Source organism: Acanthopagrus latus, chromosome 20, assembly GCF_904848185.1.
Source record: "Acanthopagrus latus isolate v.2019 chromosome 20, fAcaLat1.1, whole genome shotgun sequence".
In the NCBI taxonomy this organism is placed as follows: domain Eukaryota; kingdom Metazoa; phylum Chordata; class Actinopteri; order Spariformes; family Sparidae; genus Acanthopagrus; species Acanthopagrus latus.
The window spans coordinates 1109682-1127830 of record NC_051058.1 but is presented as its reverse complement, the minus strand read 5'-3'; the positions used below and the strand labels follow the sequence as shown (position 1 = coordinate 1127830).

Genomic DNA, 18149 nt, shown 5'->3' with positions numbered 1-18149 from the left:
CTCAATTGAGGATATTTTATGCAAGAGGGGATCTGATAAAATTGTGCCTTTGGGCTGTGCTCTTGTTTTGTTTTGTGGGACTCCCAACTGGTCTTGGTCATGACTTGGTCTTGACTATGACACTGATGTCAACCATACAATATCACATTAAGTCACAAACTGTTGTCCACACATTTACATTAAGCTCTGTGATAAACCATCAAAAAAGAAAGAAATACAAACAGACTGACCTAGACCAGTAAGTCATAAAAATCGTACCATTCTTTAATTCAGTACAAAAGGTGCCACACAGGTCTCAGACACGAGAGACTGTTTATACAAGAACAGACAATGGCATTTTACCCTTTTCACATAATAGATGGATAAACAGACAGAATGGAGGTCAACAAGAAGAACATATTAAACCCTTAGATACACGTTAAAAATCTGATCTTTGTGCCTGTGTAAATCCAACCAAACATCAGGCAAAGAGTACACTGTTTTAATGTCAGATTCATATTGTGATGACTAATTTAAATAAAACGATATAAAACATATTGGAGTTCAATATATTTTAAATACTATACAATAAAAAGAATACAAATATGAATGGTAAGAATAATAAGAGATGAAGAACACAGTAATACGTCACTCAACTTGGAATTGCTTCCAGTATTCAGGCCAACTGCAGAAGCACATTGTTCCATTCAACTTTGTCTGCTACAAGATGCAAAATAACTCAACAACAACCTCCAATGCTCAGTACACAAAGTGAGCTGAAGGTTTCATGTTAAAGGGGGCATCATGACCGCGTCATTCTTCTTTTGTTTTACATACATGTCAGAATGGAGGGATTCCATATTTGGCTTGCACCCTTCCATATTTCCAGTATGGTTCAGTGCGTTCCTTTGTAACTGCTGATGGATCTGAATCTGGGATTATCCAGTTATGGAGCAGCTTTTTTTTTTATTACATGTATGCCATCCAATGGCACTATTATTCAGCCCCTCTAGAAAAATGGCTTGTTGCTGACTAGCATATGGTGGATGATCCAATAATCAAGAATGATGTAAAACAATTTCTAATAAACTTGTGTATCATGAATACAATTTCCTCGACGCAAAAACGACATGCTTAACTTGACTTTTAACTGCCTCCATTAAATGACCACAGGCAATTGCATCTGCGAAATAACCCTCTCCACCAATAAAAAAATAATAATAATGTACATGACATGGTCTGGTTAGTACGGAGACCCTGAGTGGCTATGGGTCAAATATCTTATTTCCTCTATTTCCCTGTGATAACAAATTACATTTTCTTTGTTTTCATGAGATCCCAAGCTATTTATGTCATTATCAAAAGATAACTGTTTATTTTGCCAAGACAAGGAGATCATTTATCATATGATACATTCATAAGAGTGGATCATGACATACACACACTGCTCCGTAGTGTTGGTTTGAGAGCTTCAAAGTCAACCATATGAACTTTTGAATGCTTTACCTGTTGTTCTGATATGAGGGCATTTACATGATGGCTACTGTAAATTATAGTTGTAACAATAGTATTTTAATGTAATGTTTGTTCCCACGTGGACTTTAAAGAGTGAGACACTTGTGAGGATTAGCTGGCTGGAGTGATCGTTATGTAAGGTGTATGGTGACAGGTAAAATTACAGTGTAAGCAGCTACAATGCTTAAATCATCCATTCTGTGTAGAGACAGGGCAGATGAAATAACAGTCTTACATACAGTGAAGATCAACTCAAGCAAATGTAGTAACATTTGCTTGAGTTGATCGTCAGCAGGCTACAACTTCTTGTTGGCCTGTGGAAATTTTTTTTTAAAAACTACCAACGTCAGTGCTTGTTTGCATGGTGTGCCAAAAAAGTACATACAAAACAAATGTTCGTTCTGATGCACTGATCAATAAAGAGCACTCCTCAATCTGACATCAGTGGCTACAATTGTCAAGATGTTGTGTACGCATGCTGGCAAGGCACTATTGATCTCTTTAAGTAATAAGTAGGAACATGGTTTTGTTTTATCATGATAACTGGTAAATGCATTCCGTGATAATGACGTAAATAACTTGTGGTTGTGAGAAAAACTATATTCAGTACATTGTTGCAGCAAAACAGAGGAAATTGTTTGACCCATGGCTGTTCAGGGTTTCCATAGAATAATAATGACAGTTCAACTAAGATTACTTCATGATTCTATACTATAATGTACAGTGTGTTGTGACTTAAAAAATGAAGGATAAAGAAAAATTCTCAGCATGTTTTTATCTTTTTTTTTTTCTTTACATGGCATACTTTTGGGTACATTCTTTTGCTAGTCTGTTGTATCTGCAAAGAGAAGAGAAGAGAGCGAAGTCAGTGGATGACAACTGCACGTCACCTGATGCTGATATTAGAAGACAACATGGGCTTATGTCCTAATAAGGTCTGCTTATTGTATTACAGTGTCAGCATCTTTTTAAATTATTCCCAATGAGGAGAGAGCAATTGCACCATCGTGTGGCCAAGCATCTTTGTTCAGTACACTCCCAGTTTAGATGGGACAGGACTTACCTGTAACCCTGGTAACCAAAAATACAATTAGCTTACGTCAATCTAAATCAACATGCAGAATCTTTTCCCTCACATCACCAGTGCTTCAAAACAGTGCTCCAAAGGGCACTGCCAGCAACACTCTGCTAGAGAGAACCATTATGTGGACAAAGGCCCTGAAGTTAATCCTCAGTCTGTACGTATACTCACTTGTCTTTGTCGTTCTTGTAGATGTGTGCTATGTCTGGAACTAAGGGGTCGTCAGGGTTTGGATCACAAAGCAATGAACATATGGACAATAAAACTGGAAGAAAGAGAAATCAAAAATATCGCATTAGTCTACATGAAGATTAAATGTGGTTAAATTGAGCCTACTCCTGATAGATCCAACATGCAGTCACCAGGAGTGATAACTTCTGTGTCCTGTGCATCTGGTCAGCATAGACTAGGACACCAACATCCTATCTACCTATCTATTAGGCTGTCATGATACATGTTGGCATAGTAGTAGGCCTATCATGAGTCAGTTTGACTGTAAGTACTGAGTTGGGATCGCCACCAGGCAGCTGCTTGACATGACTGACTGTGGGTGTTCAGTATTAGTTTGCCCTCAGGCTTTTATCCAGAAAGGATTTAATTAGCAAGGTTTTTTGGAAGTGTTGAGCATACAGCTATATGAATGAGACTTGGATTATACTACACAAGCGGTTTTAAACTGATATTCGATATAGTTTGGGCAGTATTACAATGTACAAGGCGATTCAGAAATCCTAATGGTATAATCTTCAATACCTCTTCACTCACACTCATCATTTCAGGCGTGGGAGTTCAGCAGTAGTGAGGTTTGTTTGTGTATGTATGTATGTATGTATGTATGTATGTATGTATGTATGTATGTATGTATGTATGTATGTATGTAAGTACGCATGTATGCATGTTATATACAACAACAGTTTTGTCAAATGAGCTGAGATTGAAGAGGCTTTAAATTATAATATTATAGATGTGGAGATGAGCATGGTTGAGGCGCAGCTGCAGGAGAGAGAGAGGTGGAGTGGGCTCAGGAGAGCAGTGCTAGGTGAGTGATTGACAGAGATGGCATATGGTTACTAATCACCGTCTCCCTTTATATGCAGTAGCATGCTGGACCTCAAATGGAGGATGCATGGGAGGTGCACAGGAGAGAAGCTGCAGGATGCAAGACACAGGACGAGATGCACGAGCCGCACTTGGTGGTGTCAAGAAATAAAAGAGGCTTACACCTGTGCTTGGTGCGTGCTGAGACAACTCACAGTAGCACGGAGGTCACTTCATCAGTGACTTCACAGCCACTATTGGGTTTATTAAACATTGTTGCCTCTTAAAAAGGAGACAGCATTTAAAACTGACATACGGTTGTTGTTGCAGTTACATTTGACACAGTGAAAGCAGATGGAGACAGTAGTTACCTTTAGACACTGTCAGTGCTGGAGACCACTGTGACCGTAGAATGTCCAAACAGATACTCCCATTGCTATTTATATTTGGGTGATAAATCTTTGTTGTAAATGCTACCTGTAAATAAAAACACAAGTTATTTACACAGGTCTGTATAAGCAGAGAAGATGTACTTTCATGCTTCTATACAAATACAAAAATAAATGCTATATGGACACAGGGCCCTAGAAAGGTTAGATTACCTGATGAGACTGTATAACTAGACACCTGTGACACAGGGGTTCTGAGCTATAAATTTTAGGGATGGATCATGATTTTCAAACATTCACAAGATCAGAAGAATTTGAGGTAGTTCATGTGACTTTGGTTTTGACTGAAAAAAAAAATAAATCTATTTTCCGCTTTTTTTGCCCCTTGTTTTTACCAGTGCCTGGAAATAACCTGGTGGTATTACATAATTACAGGCTTTGGTTGAGGCCAATATTAATCAGTGCTGCTATATGCTACAGTACATACAAACAGCAGATCCCGGAACAATCATCGAGGAGTTCCCATTTTTGCCTAAAATGCCCATCCCTACTCAATGTATGCACCTGTACTGTAACTGTAGGCAAAGTCCGCAACAGTGAGGTCGAGTTAGTACTTAAAGCCAAGATTATATGTGTAACAACCAATAACAACCAAAACAGCTTCTTATTGAGAACCAAGTGAAGCTGGTTGCCACATTCTGAGGGACAGCTGTGGGAGAGAGGAAATATGGCAAAAACTGAAAAGAATGCACAACAGAAACATCAGACAGGTCGGACATATGTGTTTAACTATCCTTTAAACCTTTACACTCATAGCTTTTTAATGAAACTGACATGCTGAAGTTGGCAGACTTCAGCAAGGCAAATCAACCACCAGTTGTGTACCAGGAAGTGAATATAGGGTCTATATTGTATGATGTTTTAAACAGAAATGGGAGATCAAAATCAGTTATATACTGTATGAGGGAATAACATTGTTTATTTGATGACACAGGGCATTTTAGCAAGAGGCCATGGATTTAGCTTGATAGTAACTTTCAGGTTTGTACATTTCATGATTGTAATGGATTCTGTAGGAAAACCATGCTCACATAATTCACAACATATCAGATGTTTTCAGGACTAGAGGGTTTCCTGACAGCCCAACACCCAAGATACATTGAACAATATGGCAGAGCAAAGCTTTGAGAAACCAAACCAGATCTTACCTTTGGTGGCTTAAATGGGTAGTCGGTAGGGAAGTGGATTGTGAGAAAGAAAACTCCTCCTTGGTAAGGACTGTCACCCTGATATAAAGACATAGGAGATATCTCTGTCAGTTAAACAATTCACGTTAAAACCGACCACATTTTGATTCTGTCTAGTATTAATCAGCTCTATCAAGAAGTTATTTAGTCCTGTATAAAAAAAAACTGAGTGCCACAGATCTTGCTAAATATCACTTTGGGACTAAAAACAACTCTTTAAGGTATTTCAAATCCCTTGAAACTTTTTTATGTCCCCACGGTGGTCTTAATCGTTACTCCAGCAGTATTTCTAATATAGCACAATTACAGGAGACTATGTGATAGCACAATACTCACCGGACCCATTATGGTCGCCTGCCAATGAAACACTTGAAGCAATTGAGGGAGAAAGAGAGAGATAAAGGAGAAAGTCAGCTCTGCATGTCACAATGTTCATGATCCACCATCCAACACTGGGCCCTATTTAGACTACAGCACAGCTCGCAAGCTTTTAGGATGTGTCCAAGTCTAGTTCGCTGGTTAAACGGTGGATAATCTGGGTGCAAAGTGTAGCACATGGCGCAAAGAGGTGGTATTATACTCTGAAGTAGTCAAGGGTGTGTTTTTTCTCTCATTCACTTTAAGAGCCAGGTGCTCCTGGACCCTCTGCCCCGCTGCTTCACAATCATCTGTCCCATCAACAACTCTTTTTGGGCTGCATATGAAAAAATACACTGATATAAAACTGAGGAGGAGGAGCGCTGCTGCAGGTCCCCCTGTGTGTGCGCGATTCTCAGTCTATGGATTAGGTGGGAAGGGTCATAAAAATCATCCCAATCAATTATGGTGGGATGAGAGCGGAAAACTACGTCCTTAATGAGCAAAATATTAATGACATAACCTGCAGTGATCCTCCAGCAGTGGAAATTTTATAGGTATCTCTTCATTAACTGTGCACAAGGAACAGCTGATAAACTTAATTGATTATTGTCAACTGCTGACTGGTTTACTTTTAAGTTTATAACTACAGCTTTTAGTTTAGCTGATCAAATGTGCCATGATGTTTGTACATGACAGTACATGACTGTGTTCATGTAAATGTCTAAAATAACCGAAAGCAGCCTCATAATCATAAAATCAGAGTCTATGAACGGTGTGAACCTGCCTGTTAAGGGGCATCTAATGTGTCCTTTAAATATCAGGAAACAGACTGCAGTTTGACTTTAGACCAGATTTTTGTTGGTCTATGGTGCTGTCATCTTCTGCTGCCTCAAGATAGCGGTCTACCATCAATGCACCTGAGCACACCTCATTTTAAGACCTACACACCCAGGGGCGCACAGGTGGGTGCAGGTGCTGGGAATGAAAATGACAACTGCCTCAGTCTAAAACCAGCAATGATGCACAAATTTCCCCAATTGCGTAACTAATAGAGTAATTCTGATTCTGACACTTGCTCTGCACTGTGTGCTGCTCTATTTCTCAAACAGTTCTAGTCCCACTTTCACTCACAAAATAAGTTGTAAGGGAAGAATGAATCGTGACTGACCCTTGGGTAAACCCGTCACAAAAATTTTGAGTGTCCAATCATAGTTCTAGTATAACTAGTGTAAATGTGCACAGCAGAGCTGTCAAGTTTTTTAGTCTTTTTGCTGGCCAGCAGTGCAGTTGACTCACTATGTTCAGGTCAAAGACTCAGAGACATTATGTCGTTCAGTACATTTTTTCCCTAAGTGGTTACATCGCTGTTCAAGTGCACTTCAGCTGTACGTCAGTAAGTGAACAAATCACACCCAAAATCATTCTGGGGCTTAAAGGATTAGGTGAACCCTTCATCATTCACATGACTGTGACATTCAGTCCTTATTCTGATTGTCCTCAGTTTAGTAATGTGTTCAGTACTCTCTTTTCAGTGACTTTTGTGGTCTTTGATGAGGAAACAATGCAGTGTGATTCACAATTGAACTGACAATGGCTCTCTCAGTCTGCAGCGAGCAGCTCATTTATAGTGGTGACTCAATACATTCGGTTCAGTTTATGGATTTGCTGTTACATAAGAGGGAAATATTTAACCAAGTAACATTTAGGAGCAGTTTTTCCCAACAATGGCTAGGATAATGGGTGTCATTTGACATTTGGCCTGCTTCCAAAAGTAGCTGCTGATAAAGCTTGAGGACAGCAGAGCTGATTTTATCGGCAATCCCCTGAATTAGAATCTGGACGAGAAGCTTTGAATATTTCTTTCTCCCCTAACTATGACAGCTGCTTCTAACAAAAAAGATAAAGGTGCCAAAACAATCATCATAGAAATTTTACACACTGCTGCTGGATTTTTAAAGACACGGGGGGAAAAGGCTGGCAAATGTGTGTGGCGTGTTTAGCATTCACAGTTTGTGTGCACATCTGCCATGACCTTTTTATTACCAAACTCAAAAAGGGTACAGAGCCTGATGGGAAAAGTTAAGAAAAGAATAAAGTCAAGGCACTTTCCAATGTGAGAGTTGAACAGTTAGCAACAGGTGGGTCAAAAATGCTTCATTTTGATTTGAGAAACAGTCAAGATAAATGAAATGGAGAAGTCATATACATTAAAAATATGAGTCCTTTTTGTCCTGTGTAGTGATACAATTTAGTAGTGTTACTGATTTAGAGTTACTGAGTCACATGACAAGGAGGCTTCTGAAAAAACTGCCAGGCAACATACATCTGATAAATTAGAGTAGCTTTTTTAATTTGAATTTTTGCTAACATGAGGATGTGAATGGGAGGAAATTGTGTAATTGTAATTAATTAAACGTGTGTGTGTACTTACGGTCATCTCCCACTGGTCCAGCAGAACATTGTGCTGGAGGGTCTCTCTGCAGGTCCTGCAACTCCTGCTCAATACAGAACAAACATTGCTGGTAATGAATCAGCTGAACAGGTACTGATCAAAAGTAATACTCCTCATTTTTAACTTTAGAGAAAAAAATAAAGGCAATTCACTTCATGTGTATCACACAAGCTTTTTGAGTAAAGCTGTTTCATGTAATAGATACCAGCCAAAACACTGACATAAAAAACAAACAAAATAAAAATCCATCTTAACTCAAGGTCAGCTAGCTTTGTCTGGTTCTCTCTGTCACATCTCATTGTATTCTTCAATGAATGGAGGAGTGGATCTTGAGTTAAGATGTCTGCCAACTGCTGGTTTCAAAGTCAGCTTTCACACTGAATAATGCAAATTATTTGTTTGGGGTTTTTTTTGGATAACATTGTTGATGACGGTCCATTTAGGTGTTAGCCCTAAAGCCCTAGTTTTTAAGACAGGTTTTTTAAAATTTTTTTTTTTTTTTTTACTTATACTTGTTTTGTCTGTAGACATGTAACAGGTTCAGCAACAAAATGTATTTAAATCTATTTTTAATAATTTGGAGGTTTGTATAGTTAATTGGAGAGAACAAGGATTGTGGAGGTGTCAGCATTTGCTTCCCCTTTAACCAACTGTAATAGTAAAATCCTGCTTTTAAAGAAATGCATGAGTAATAACAATTACATATCCCCTGTGACTACAATATTAATACCATTATTCTGCATTGATTGCTTTTAACATTTTAAGTAGGCTTCATTGAATATACTTGCTTACATTGACTTTAATAACATTTTCAATGCAGGGCTTTTGTTTGTCCTGTGATGTAACAGTTGTGCATGTGCACATTGCAATGTCGATTCTGAAACAATATATTGCACAGTCCTAGTTCATATTAGGAGGATGTGAAAATATCTTGCAGAGTGGTGCAGAGAGAACAACATACTACTCTAAATCAACAAGCCTACAAACTGATTGTTAATTTTTTAAAAAAGGAGGCAAAGACACACACCACTGTCTACATCAGTTAGGTTGAGGTGGAGGTAAACAGCTCAAGCTTAACACAATATATACAGATGGCATTGTTGTAATTGCAGGTTTGTTTGATGAAATTGCTAACTTAGGGCTTGGCAAGTGTGCATATGAAACTTACTCTCTGAGCTGAAAATGAATTTTGCTCAGAGTAGAGAGTGTAGGGTGGTTTAGATGGACCTAGATTAGATTGGCAGCAATCTAGCCGGGTTCACAAAGAGCCACTACAGGCCACTACAGGCTCACTGAAAACTGTAGCTTCAACATACCTCACCAACCTATTGATCTCACTTTATCTTTGGTTCCTATGTCTGGCAATAACAGAAGAAACTGAAACAGTTAAAAATGAATGGCATTGCATGCTCTGAAGAAATGTTTACTCGTCTACTGTCAAAAGAGCAACAGTACATCAAATACAACAGGGCAGTTGTCCACTAACATTAAAAGTACTTTCACACTGCACTAACAGCATTCTTAGCCCCTTCTCAGTCCCAGGTAAGGAAAACTTTCAGACTGACACAATCCTGGCACGACCCAAAGTGGGCTAACACCAATTTTTAATCCTGGGATTACTGGCTCTGCTCTGATGCAGGTAGACTGAATTTGTTTTCTTATATCGGCTAGTACTGGTGTTTGGGATTGATGTTGAAAACAGGAAGAGAATACACAGCAGTCCTTGTTCATATTAGATTTTCATTAAACATAGCAGGTTAATCTTTGGAGCCCATGGAAACGTGTAATATACTTACACTCTGAACCCCTGTCTGAATGGTGCTTGTTTTGGAAGATGGAAACAAGGAACAGGAAAGATTTCTGTCTCCCTAATAAAGTTTTTAAATGCATCTGTTTGTCTGATGGAGCTTCATGATGTGGGAGAGGAATAACATGACCTTATCCAACACAGTGCGTCACCAAATCAACGTGAATTTGATCTTTGGTGAAACTTCTATAAGTCATATATCATATATAAAGGCAATTCCTAAAAGGCAGCCTTATCAACCACACTGTCTGCAGTTAGCACAACACGTAATTAAAAACTGCAGTGCACATGTAATCACGGAAAAATAAGTTTGAAGATCCTGCATCGGCTGCACAAACTCAGTGATGATCACACATGGTTGTAACATTGGAGTATTTATACTTCTGGCCATATAGTGCATGTTTTCTATAACTGACAATCCGTCATGAGCAGGATATTCTTCAAAGTATTTTGGTTTTGTCCAGTTGTTGCTCTCTTTTGGCAGCAGGTAGCAGGTTATCTGAACAAGAAATTATTTTCTAGCTTCTTATGAGTTTCTCATACTCTATACTACAAGACATGTATTAAGTAGTCTGTCATAACTTTAAAGATAATAGATAGATTGTTATTTTTTATGATTTGGTGACACAATATGTTGGTTCAGGTCATGTTACTTCTTTTCCATCACTTTAAATATATGGACCTTTGAATTTGTTTCTGTTTCCATCTTCCCTAGAAAACAAGCACCGTTCATACAGGGACAGGGAGTGTTAGTACGTGACACGTTTCCACAAACAGACTCCAAAGATGAATCTGCTGCGTTTAATTAAATACTTAACAAAGAGGCATTAATGAGGACAGCTACGTGTTATCTTCCTGTTTTCAACATCTGCTGTAGCTATGTCAACCACACACACATTCAGATGAACGTTGCCAGCTAACATAGTACCGTGTTAACCCCAAACACTAGTACTAAAAGGTGCCAGTGTGAAAAGGGTCTGAAGTAAAGCGAGTATCACGCGTCATTGTGAAATGCTGGCGCATGTTCCAGAGGACATTATGGAGTTTAGAGGGAGTTTGAGTCCTTTAGGCCAGGACCAGGAATGTCACAGCGTCGACAATAGTGACATGGAGGCAGCACTGCAGTCACAAAACCCACTGAGCTATTTGTTAGCGACAGCACGAAACTTTAAAGTTGTCGTTGACTGTGCGCTACCTTTGCCGAGGGGTGTCAACCCACCGATTAACTCCAAAAACCTTCTAAAGTTCGCCAGAAGTTGTTTTAATGCGGATGTAGGGTTGAATTTTCGTTGACAACCATTTTTTTCGGTAATGAATCCTAACATTAGCATTCGCTGAGCCACTTAGCTAACGCTGCTGTTAGCTGGCAACCATGGCAAGCTAATCAAACATACCTTCTGTATTCTCTTCAGTGCCATGTTGACTGGAGCGGTTCGGTCGTCGACTCACTTTTACTCGTTCTTTCTCTGAACTTCTGTTAACAGAAGCGAAGTCGGTGGATGTAGTTTGTCCCTGTAGTACTTCGACAGCCCGGGATATGTTTGTGTTGTGTGTTTTTATAAAAACCTCTTTTGTTTCCGTAATCTTCTGTTTACGGTCGCTCCCACGAAGTGGAACATGGGAAATGTAGTTCTGTATTTTGCTAGTGGGTGTAACCGGAATGACAGTAGTCTGGCAATGACAGGCCCATTAACGCTGTTAAAGCTTTGCGTGACTTGGGTGAAGCCTATGAAAATTCTGCTTATTCTGTATAAGTTTTTGTATATCTGTACTTATATTTTGGTTACAAATGATCAGCTTTGCACATGTAAACTATCAGCCACAAACAACAATTACACAATGTTGCCTTAAGAAAAGCTTATTCTTTAAAATGACTGGGTAAAAAGTAGGCCACTCGTTGTGTTCAATCAGATGCATCATATGTCTGTGCTTAGAAATGATCCAGTACTCTATATTTTCTCTTCCTCTGCACCGATGTTCTGAATTATTGTTGATGAGAACAAGATTAATGGATGTGGTGCACAGTCCTGTGGCCACCTTGTATCCAGAGACATGATGTGAAATGAAACTTGCTGTGGATTCTACCTTCAGGATGGGCAGAGAGGGAGATGTACACATTTACAACTATGACTTCATGAGATTTAACATTTGGTAAGTACTTTACACACATTGCCAGCTGAAATCTCAGCTGGAATTTTTTTGTTTTTATTTGTTTTTGTTTGTTTTTGTTTTTGTTTTTGATTGATCAGCAATGTCTTTCCCAAATCAATTGACATGACATGTCAATGTCAATTGACATGCTAAAATGAGCAAACTTGTGAAACTTGCTCGTTTTTTGTAAATCACACAAATTTTGTAAATAACCCAGTTAACAACAAGTGGCCATTGACTTCTGTTAACATTAACCCTTCTGCACTTTGGTTGCTGATTGATTTAAAGAGTCTGCTCTGATTTACTCTGCAAAGATGATGCTACTTTGACCAAAAAGATTTAAATGCTCACTGTAATGTAAAAGACAAGAACACATGTTTCAAGAGTCTAATTTCTGACTGTCATGTTGTACAAAAAACATCTAAGACAAGATACATTTTTGAAAAAGTGCACATGCTTTGTGTGGAGCTAAAACACTGGCAGTGACTTTTCCATGCAACAGGGGGTGCTGTTTACAAAGATTAGATTTATTTCAATGTGCCTGAAGTTAAAATTGAGAATAAGTCAAAGTTTAAGCTATTCTAATTTTAGATTAGTCTTTCCAGGAACACCTAAAAGTTTAACACTCCCCTGCTATATCCCTTTGAACACCACAACCAGCATCCACAGGCCTCTGGGCTGGAATAAAGGTTTTCAGATGCTTACAAAAAGGAACAACAAATCTTTAAACAATGCTTAAACTGACATCTATCCATCCAGTTCACAGCAACGTGCACAGCTCAAATTGCTGAAAAAAATACTTTGAGCACCCACATAGGTAATATTCCATAAGAATAAGTGTTTGAATTTTTGTGTGTTGACTGACTTCGAACATCCCCACAAAGGAAATGCAGCCCATAATCACAAATGTCCCTCGAGGGGCTGTAAGATCTGTACAGCATACAACACCCTCTATCCTTATAAAATGACTGACAGTAAGGAAAGAAATATGGATAGATTATAAACATATATGAGAAACATGGATCTGGGAGGACATTGAGCAACTTACATTACCAAACAGACTTGAGCCTAAAACCTCCTCTCCATGTTGGGGATCCTGGAAGAGGCCAGCCTTCACAAACACAAGAGGCAGAGTAATTTCAAACCATTCACACAGAATCAGATTCAGAATTCCTTTATTAGTCCCACAAACAATGAAATTTATGCATCACAGAGATAGGAGAAAAGGAAAAAAATCAGAGAAGAACGAGAGACAATGGCAGCATGCTCACACAAGGATTGTACGTTTACATTTCGGGCATTTAGCAGACGCTTTTGTCCAAATGCGACTTGCTGTACGTACATTTGTCACGAGAGAAACCACGACATATCACTGTCGATGGACAGTTGTCACTGTTATGTAATATCTACCAGTTTATTCTTTTTGTAGAGATTATAATTCTGCTGTAGAAACATATGTTAGGGGCTCGGAAAACTCAGACATTGCGATGTTGAAGTATAAAGGAAGTATAAAGCAGATATACTTAAAGGGATATTCCAGCGTAAGTTTAATCCATGGTCTAACATGCCGTGACACTGAGTAAGACCCCCTCCTCAAGAGATCAAGTTTTCTGACCGCTAGCCTATGTAGTTTTAGCAACCTCAGGAAAGACCGCACGATAACAATACACTGCAGTCTATGCCTCCAGCAAGAAACCGCCATCAAAAAGCCACTCATAGCCACAAATAATGCTCAGAACGGCACCAAACTTCAGCAACAGTACAAATAGGGTCCCAGCACATCACAGAACATCTGCAAACTTTGCCGTATTGCTATTGAAAAGTGAACACAACTCACCACTCTCCTGCAGCAGCTTGCTCATTGTGGGGAAGCCCTGACGAGTTGATTACCAAGTGCTAGTGTTGTAGTCAAGACCGCACCAACCGAGACAAAGACATTACTGAGACCTGAGAGTACGGACATTTAGAGGTCGAGACCGAGACAAGACCAAGACCTAAACTACTCATTTACTACTGCTGTGTCAAATCATGTCGAAACAACAGACATGTATGGTTACATAGACTATCTTTCCACCTCCCTAAACTCATATAACGAATGTTAATCATTTGACAAAAATGTTATCATGAATACTTTTGGCCATGATAATCGTCCGCGAAACTCTGATATTGTGACAGTCCTCCACCAGGTTTTGAAAAGGAAGAAGAATGTGCAGAATAAAAAAGGCTATATGTCTGTGATATGTTTTGTTCTATTGAGTTGGTCATTTGTTTTTAAACCATTCATAATGATTTGTTCAGACTTCACCTTGATTCTACATAGCACACCCCCCCCCCCCCCCCCAAAAAAAAAGTTTTTAAAAATTGTATGCACTTGTACGTTCGTATCTTCAGCACTTATACCATATCACATTTGCACTTCTTTCAATTGACAATGATATTTCGTGGTATCTCTCTTGTGACAAATGTACTTATTGTTAGTTGCTTTGGACAAAAGCGTCTGCTAAATGCCCTAAATGTAAATGTAAATGTAAATAATGAGTCCAGTGGTGTTATAGGACTGTGTTAAATCAATGGACTGCTTTTCAAAACCTGGCACTGACGTTACCCACAATGTAACTTAGCCGCTGTGTGACTTCACTGGAGACATTTATTCTACATGCAGCTTACCTTGGTGCCACAGAAGGCTTCCTACTCCCTTTTCACATATACAGTTGTACTCCCCATCACCTTAAACATACTTTAATGTGTAAAATGGAGATACCCTTTAAGTGCACTACTTGAGTAAATGCACTGTCAAAAGCAAGAATAGCAAGAAAAGCAAGAATAGTATGAGGACACCTATGTAAATGCCAATATTCAGTTAAAATCACAGCGCCACCTTCTGGCAACAGAATGTGTTGTAGGCTACTTACAGGCTACCACATCCACCTTGAATACTGTGGACACAAGACAGTTGTTACTGTTGTCATTATTAATACCAATTATAATAATATTAATATGTAAAGTCAATATGAAGAATCGAACACATAGAAGCCTTGGCCTCTACTGATGTCATACAGACACATATCATGTGCCGAAACAAAATATTGATATTGACATTTCTACATTATGTAAAACAGATTGAAGCCTACAGCATAAACACATCATCATCACCACCATTATGTTGTTATGGGCAAGAGAAAGCACTAGAAAGCAGTTGGTTTCACTGTAAACAACTGTGATCTGTTTACTGATGGCAGTATTTGTGTTTATGGAACTTTGGACCAATAAGGGTGATATCATAAACTTTCAAACAGATTAGTGTAATTGTCAGCACAACTAGGGACCTGTCTTGAGATTCTCTCATGGGGAATAATTTGATGTCAGACCCTCAGATAATTCATTTCACATGGGATAATTATGACAAGGCTGTCAACATGTATTTCCATGAACTCACAAGGTGGAAAAGGCTGCCTTTGATTCCAACATATTCATTATTGAATGTATGTAGGAAACACATAGAGCACTAAAATCTAGGATAGCAGGGCACAAAAGCTGTATCTGAACCCAGCTAGTGTTACCCAGTGGCAGTGCATTTCAGAATGTTAAATCATCCGGTGGTCTCCCTGACATACTGTACATTGGCATTGAGCATGTTATATCCCTGAGCTGAGGAGGTGATGTTAACTCTCTCCTACTGCAAAGACAATGTTTTCACTCTCCAGACCGAAGTCAGAAACAAGAGAATGGATCAAACATTTTCTTAAAATAGTCACCATATAAGATAGGAGTGTCACCATAACGCTGCATATTCTTTAGACCCCTGACTCCCTTATGAGTGCGTGTGTAAATAACTTAAAATATCTTTATAAATCCAACATTAGTGTAAAATGTTGAGCCCATTCTTTGCATACTGCAGATATGAAAAAAACTGGGACAAACCAAGTTGTAAAAATTCCTATTGGGACTCCACTGGCATTGGAGGCCTATTGTCCCTTAGATGATCCTGTGCCTACTAGAACCACACTGCCCAGTGAATACACCTTTATTTCTCTCTTTTAACCCTTTTAAGGCTTGTCAAATCCAATTATAAACTGCCATCCTGCTCTGCTTGGGAACCACTAAATAACCCTGTCTATATAAAGCTGCCGAGATACCGCTGCAGCTCCAATGCCCCACACATATTTTACTAACACTAACTATTAACATTAACAATGGATGCATTGCTACCACCTCTAGAGTCCTGCTATAGCTATGATGTATATGTAATTTTAAAGTTTTAGCAGGAAAAGCAGTTCAATTATCATGTCATTTATTATTTTGTGTTGTATTATGGATGTTGGGTCACCTGACTGGCTTAACTGATTTGTCACATAGTGAACCCATGCCACAGGCATCACAAACCCTTTAAATGTTTTGGAAAATTCCTTTTTGTCTTTGGCATTAATTCTCTATCATCTAAATGTCATCTACTGAACATGCTGGTGCAGTCATGTGACGATGTGTTCATTTATGTTCACATGAGACAATTACAATCTTTTCCCTTCAAGGGGAGCTTGTAGAGGCCTTTTAGAGGCCTATGTCTGATAGTAATATGCATGAAAGCAACTAATAATAGAATATTATCAAATTAAGTTATACATACAAATGTCTGTTTTCCTTAATGATTGCTTTGATAACTTAATATGTGTGATTGACAATGCTCATCTGTCGGCAATCCTATTCCATCAAGATGACATTGAATAGTTAATCTGCCTCTATAATCAAATGGCAATTTGGGATTTTCCTTTGGTTTAGGGATCTGGATCTGTTTGATGATGGTCTAGTACTTCAGGTAACAGTATACCAACATCGACATATGCCTGAAACAAACAAGCAGAACTTTTGGTTCAGTATTGTAACCAAAGTCTTTATAAGCCACTGGAAAATTAAGAATGTCCAAAAGTTAGAACAACTTACTACTGACTCACACTGTAGTGCGGGTGATATACAAGCAAATAGTTAACATTTTTATAAAAGCATGAAACTTGGTACAGCTGTACAGTCTGAGCACCTTAACACTTGAATGCCTCTTGGTGGCCATTTTACTTTCTGCCAAAACTGAAATATGTATTTTGAATCATCAAATCTCCTGAACCAACCAACAACACAGAGAGGGTTGTGTCAACCACTGTTTTTATATTAAAATATTTCAATGATATACAACATCAGTATGTACCATATATTACATGAGGAATTGTTCAGTTGAAGAGTTAATGGTGAATCCATGTACATTGTGAGAAGGGAACGAGCTGGTCCAGGTGATACGTCAAAAAATCTTTTCTTTTCGACTTTTTCATGGACGCATGGAACTTTTCCTTTTTTATATATGGAGCCAATACAAAAGCATCTCAAGCAGCCATTTTACTTTCAGCCATCTGATCTCCTGAAAACGTGGCTACCCCTGTGTTTTAATGGTCAAGGATTACAAGGGAACTCAGTAATCATGGGTCAGACCACAACCATCGTCAAACCTGACATTCATTTTGATCTCAGCCACACACCTGTAAAGTTTCATGTCTGTTTCTTGCACAGTTCTGGTGCTATTACATTGACACTGACATGTCACCTGTTCTGTATTTGTTTGTAACACATTATTCAGTTATGGCAGTAAGTAAAATAGCCACCATGAGGCATTTTTGCTATGACTCTCTGAAAATGTTCAGGGCCCCTAACTGTACAAGTGACCTCAAATTGGGGCATATCAGCCCGACTACTGAGAGTGAAACACACCACAACACTTCTCCCACATCCTCCCTACATGTATCTTGCACATAGAGCCACTGCCATATTATTTACTGCACACTGTGTATGTCACATCTTATGCAGTCAATGTTGATTAGTGCATTGTCATCATGTTTCTCTTTTCTCTGAATGCTGTACTGTAGTGCTAATGTGGCCTGCAGTAAACATTTTTAATTCAACCTCAAGGAAATACAGTTTGTGTCCGTTGTCAATAATATCGTTAAATTATACAACAGTAATGTTAATAATGTATTAACCCTACATGTAACTTGGGTTTTTGTTAATCTCATAGAAAAGAGACGAAGCCTGCCCACAGTACGAGGAAACAAGTCGCAGTTAATATCTGTACAGACATTAATGTTTCATG

At 38.7% G+C, this 18149-nt stretch overlaps 1 protein-coding gene across 1 annotated transcript; it reads right to left on the bottom strand.

Annotated features, from left to right (window-relative positions):
- Positions 1 to 243: 243 nt before the first annotated feature.
- ube2d1b (ubiquitin-conjugating enzyme E2D 1b) lies at positions 244 to 11512 on the bottom strand. The gene is made up of 7 exons (XM_037081126.1): positions 11263 to 11512; positions 8041 to 8104; positions 5586 to 5617; positions 5211 to 5288; positions 3985 to 4090; positions 2747 to 2840; positions 244 to 2332 (listed from the first exon to the last, which is right to left on the bottom strand). Exons 1-7 carry the CDS (start codon positions 11284 to 11286, stop codon positions 2287 to 2289), a joined length of 444 nt encoding a protein of 147 aa, XP_036937021.1. The 5' UTR covers positions 11287 to 11512; the 3' UTR covers positions 244 to 2286.
- Between the last annotated feature and the right edge of the window lie 6637 nt (positions 11513 to 18149).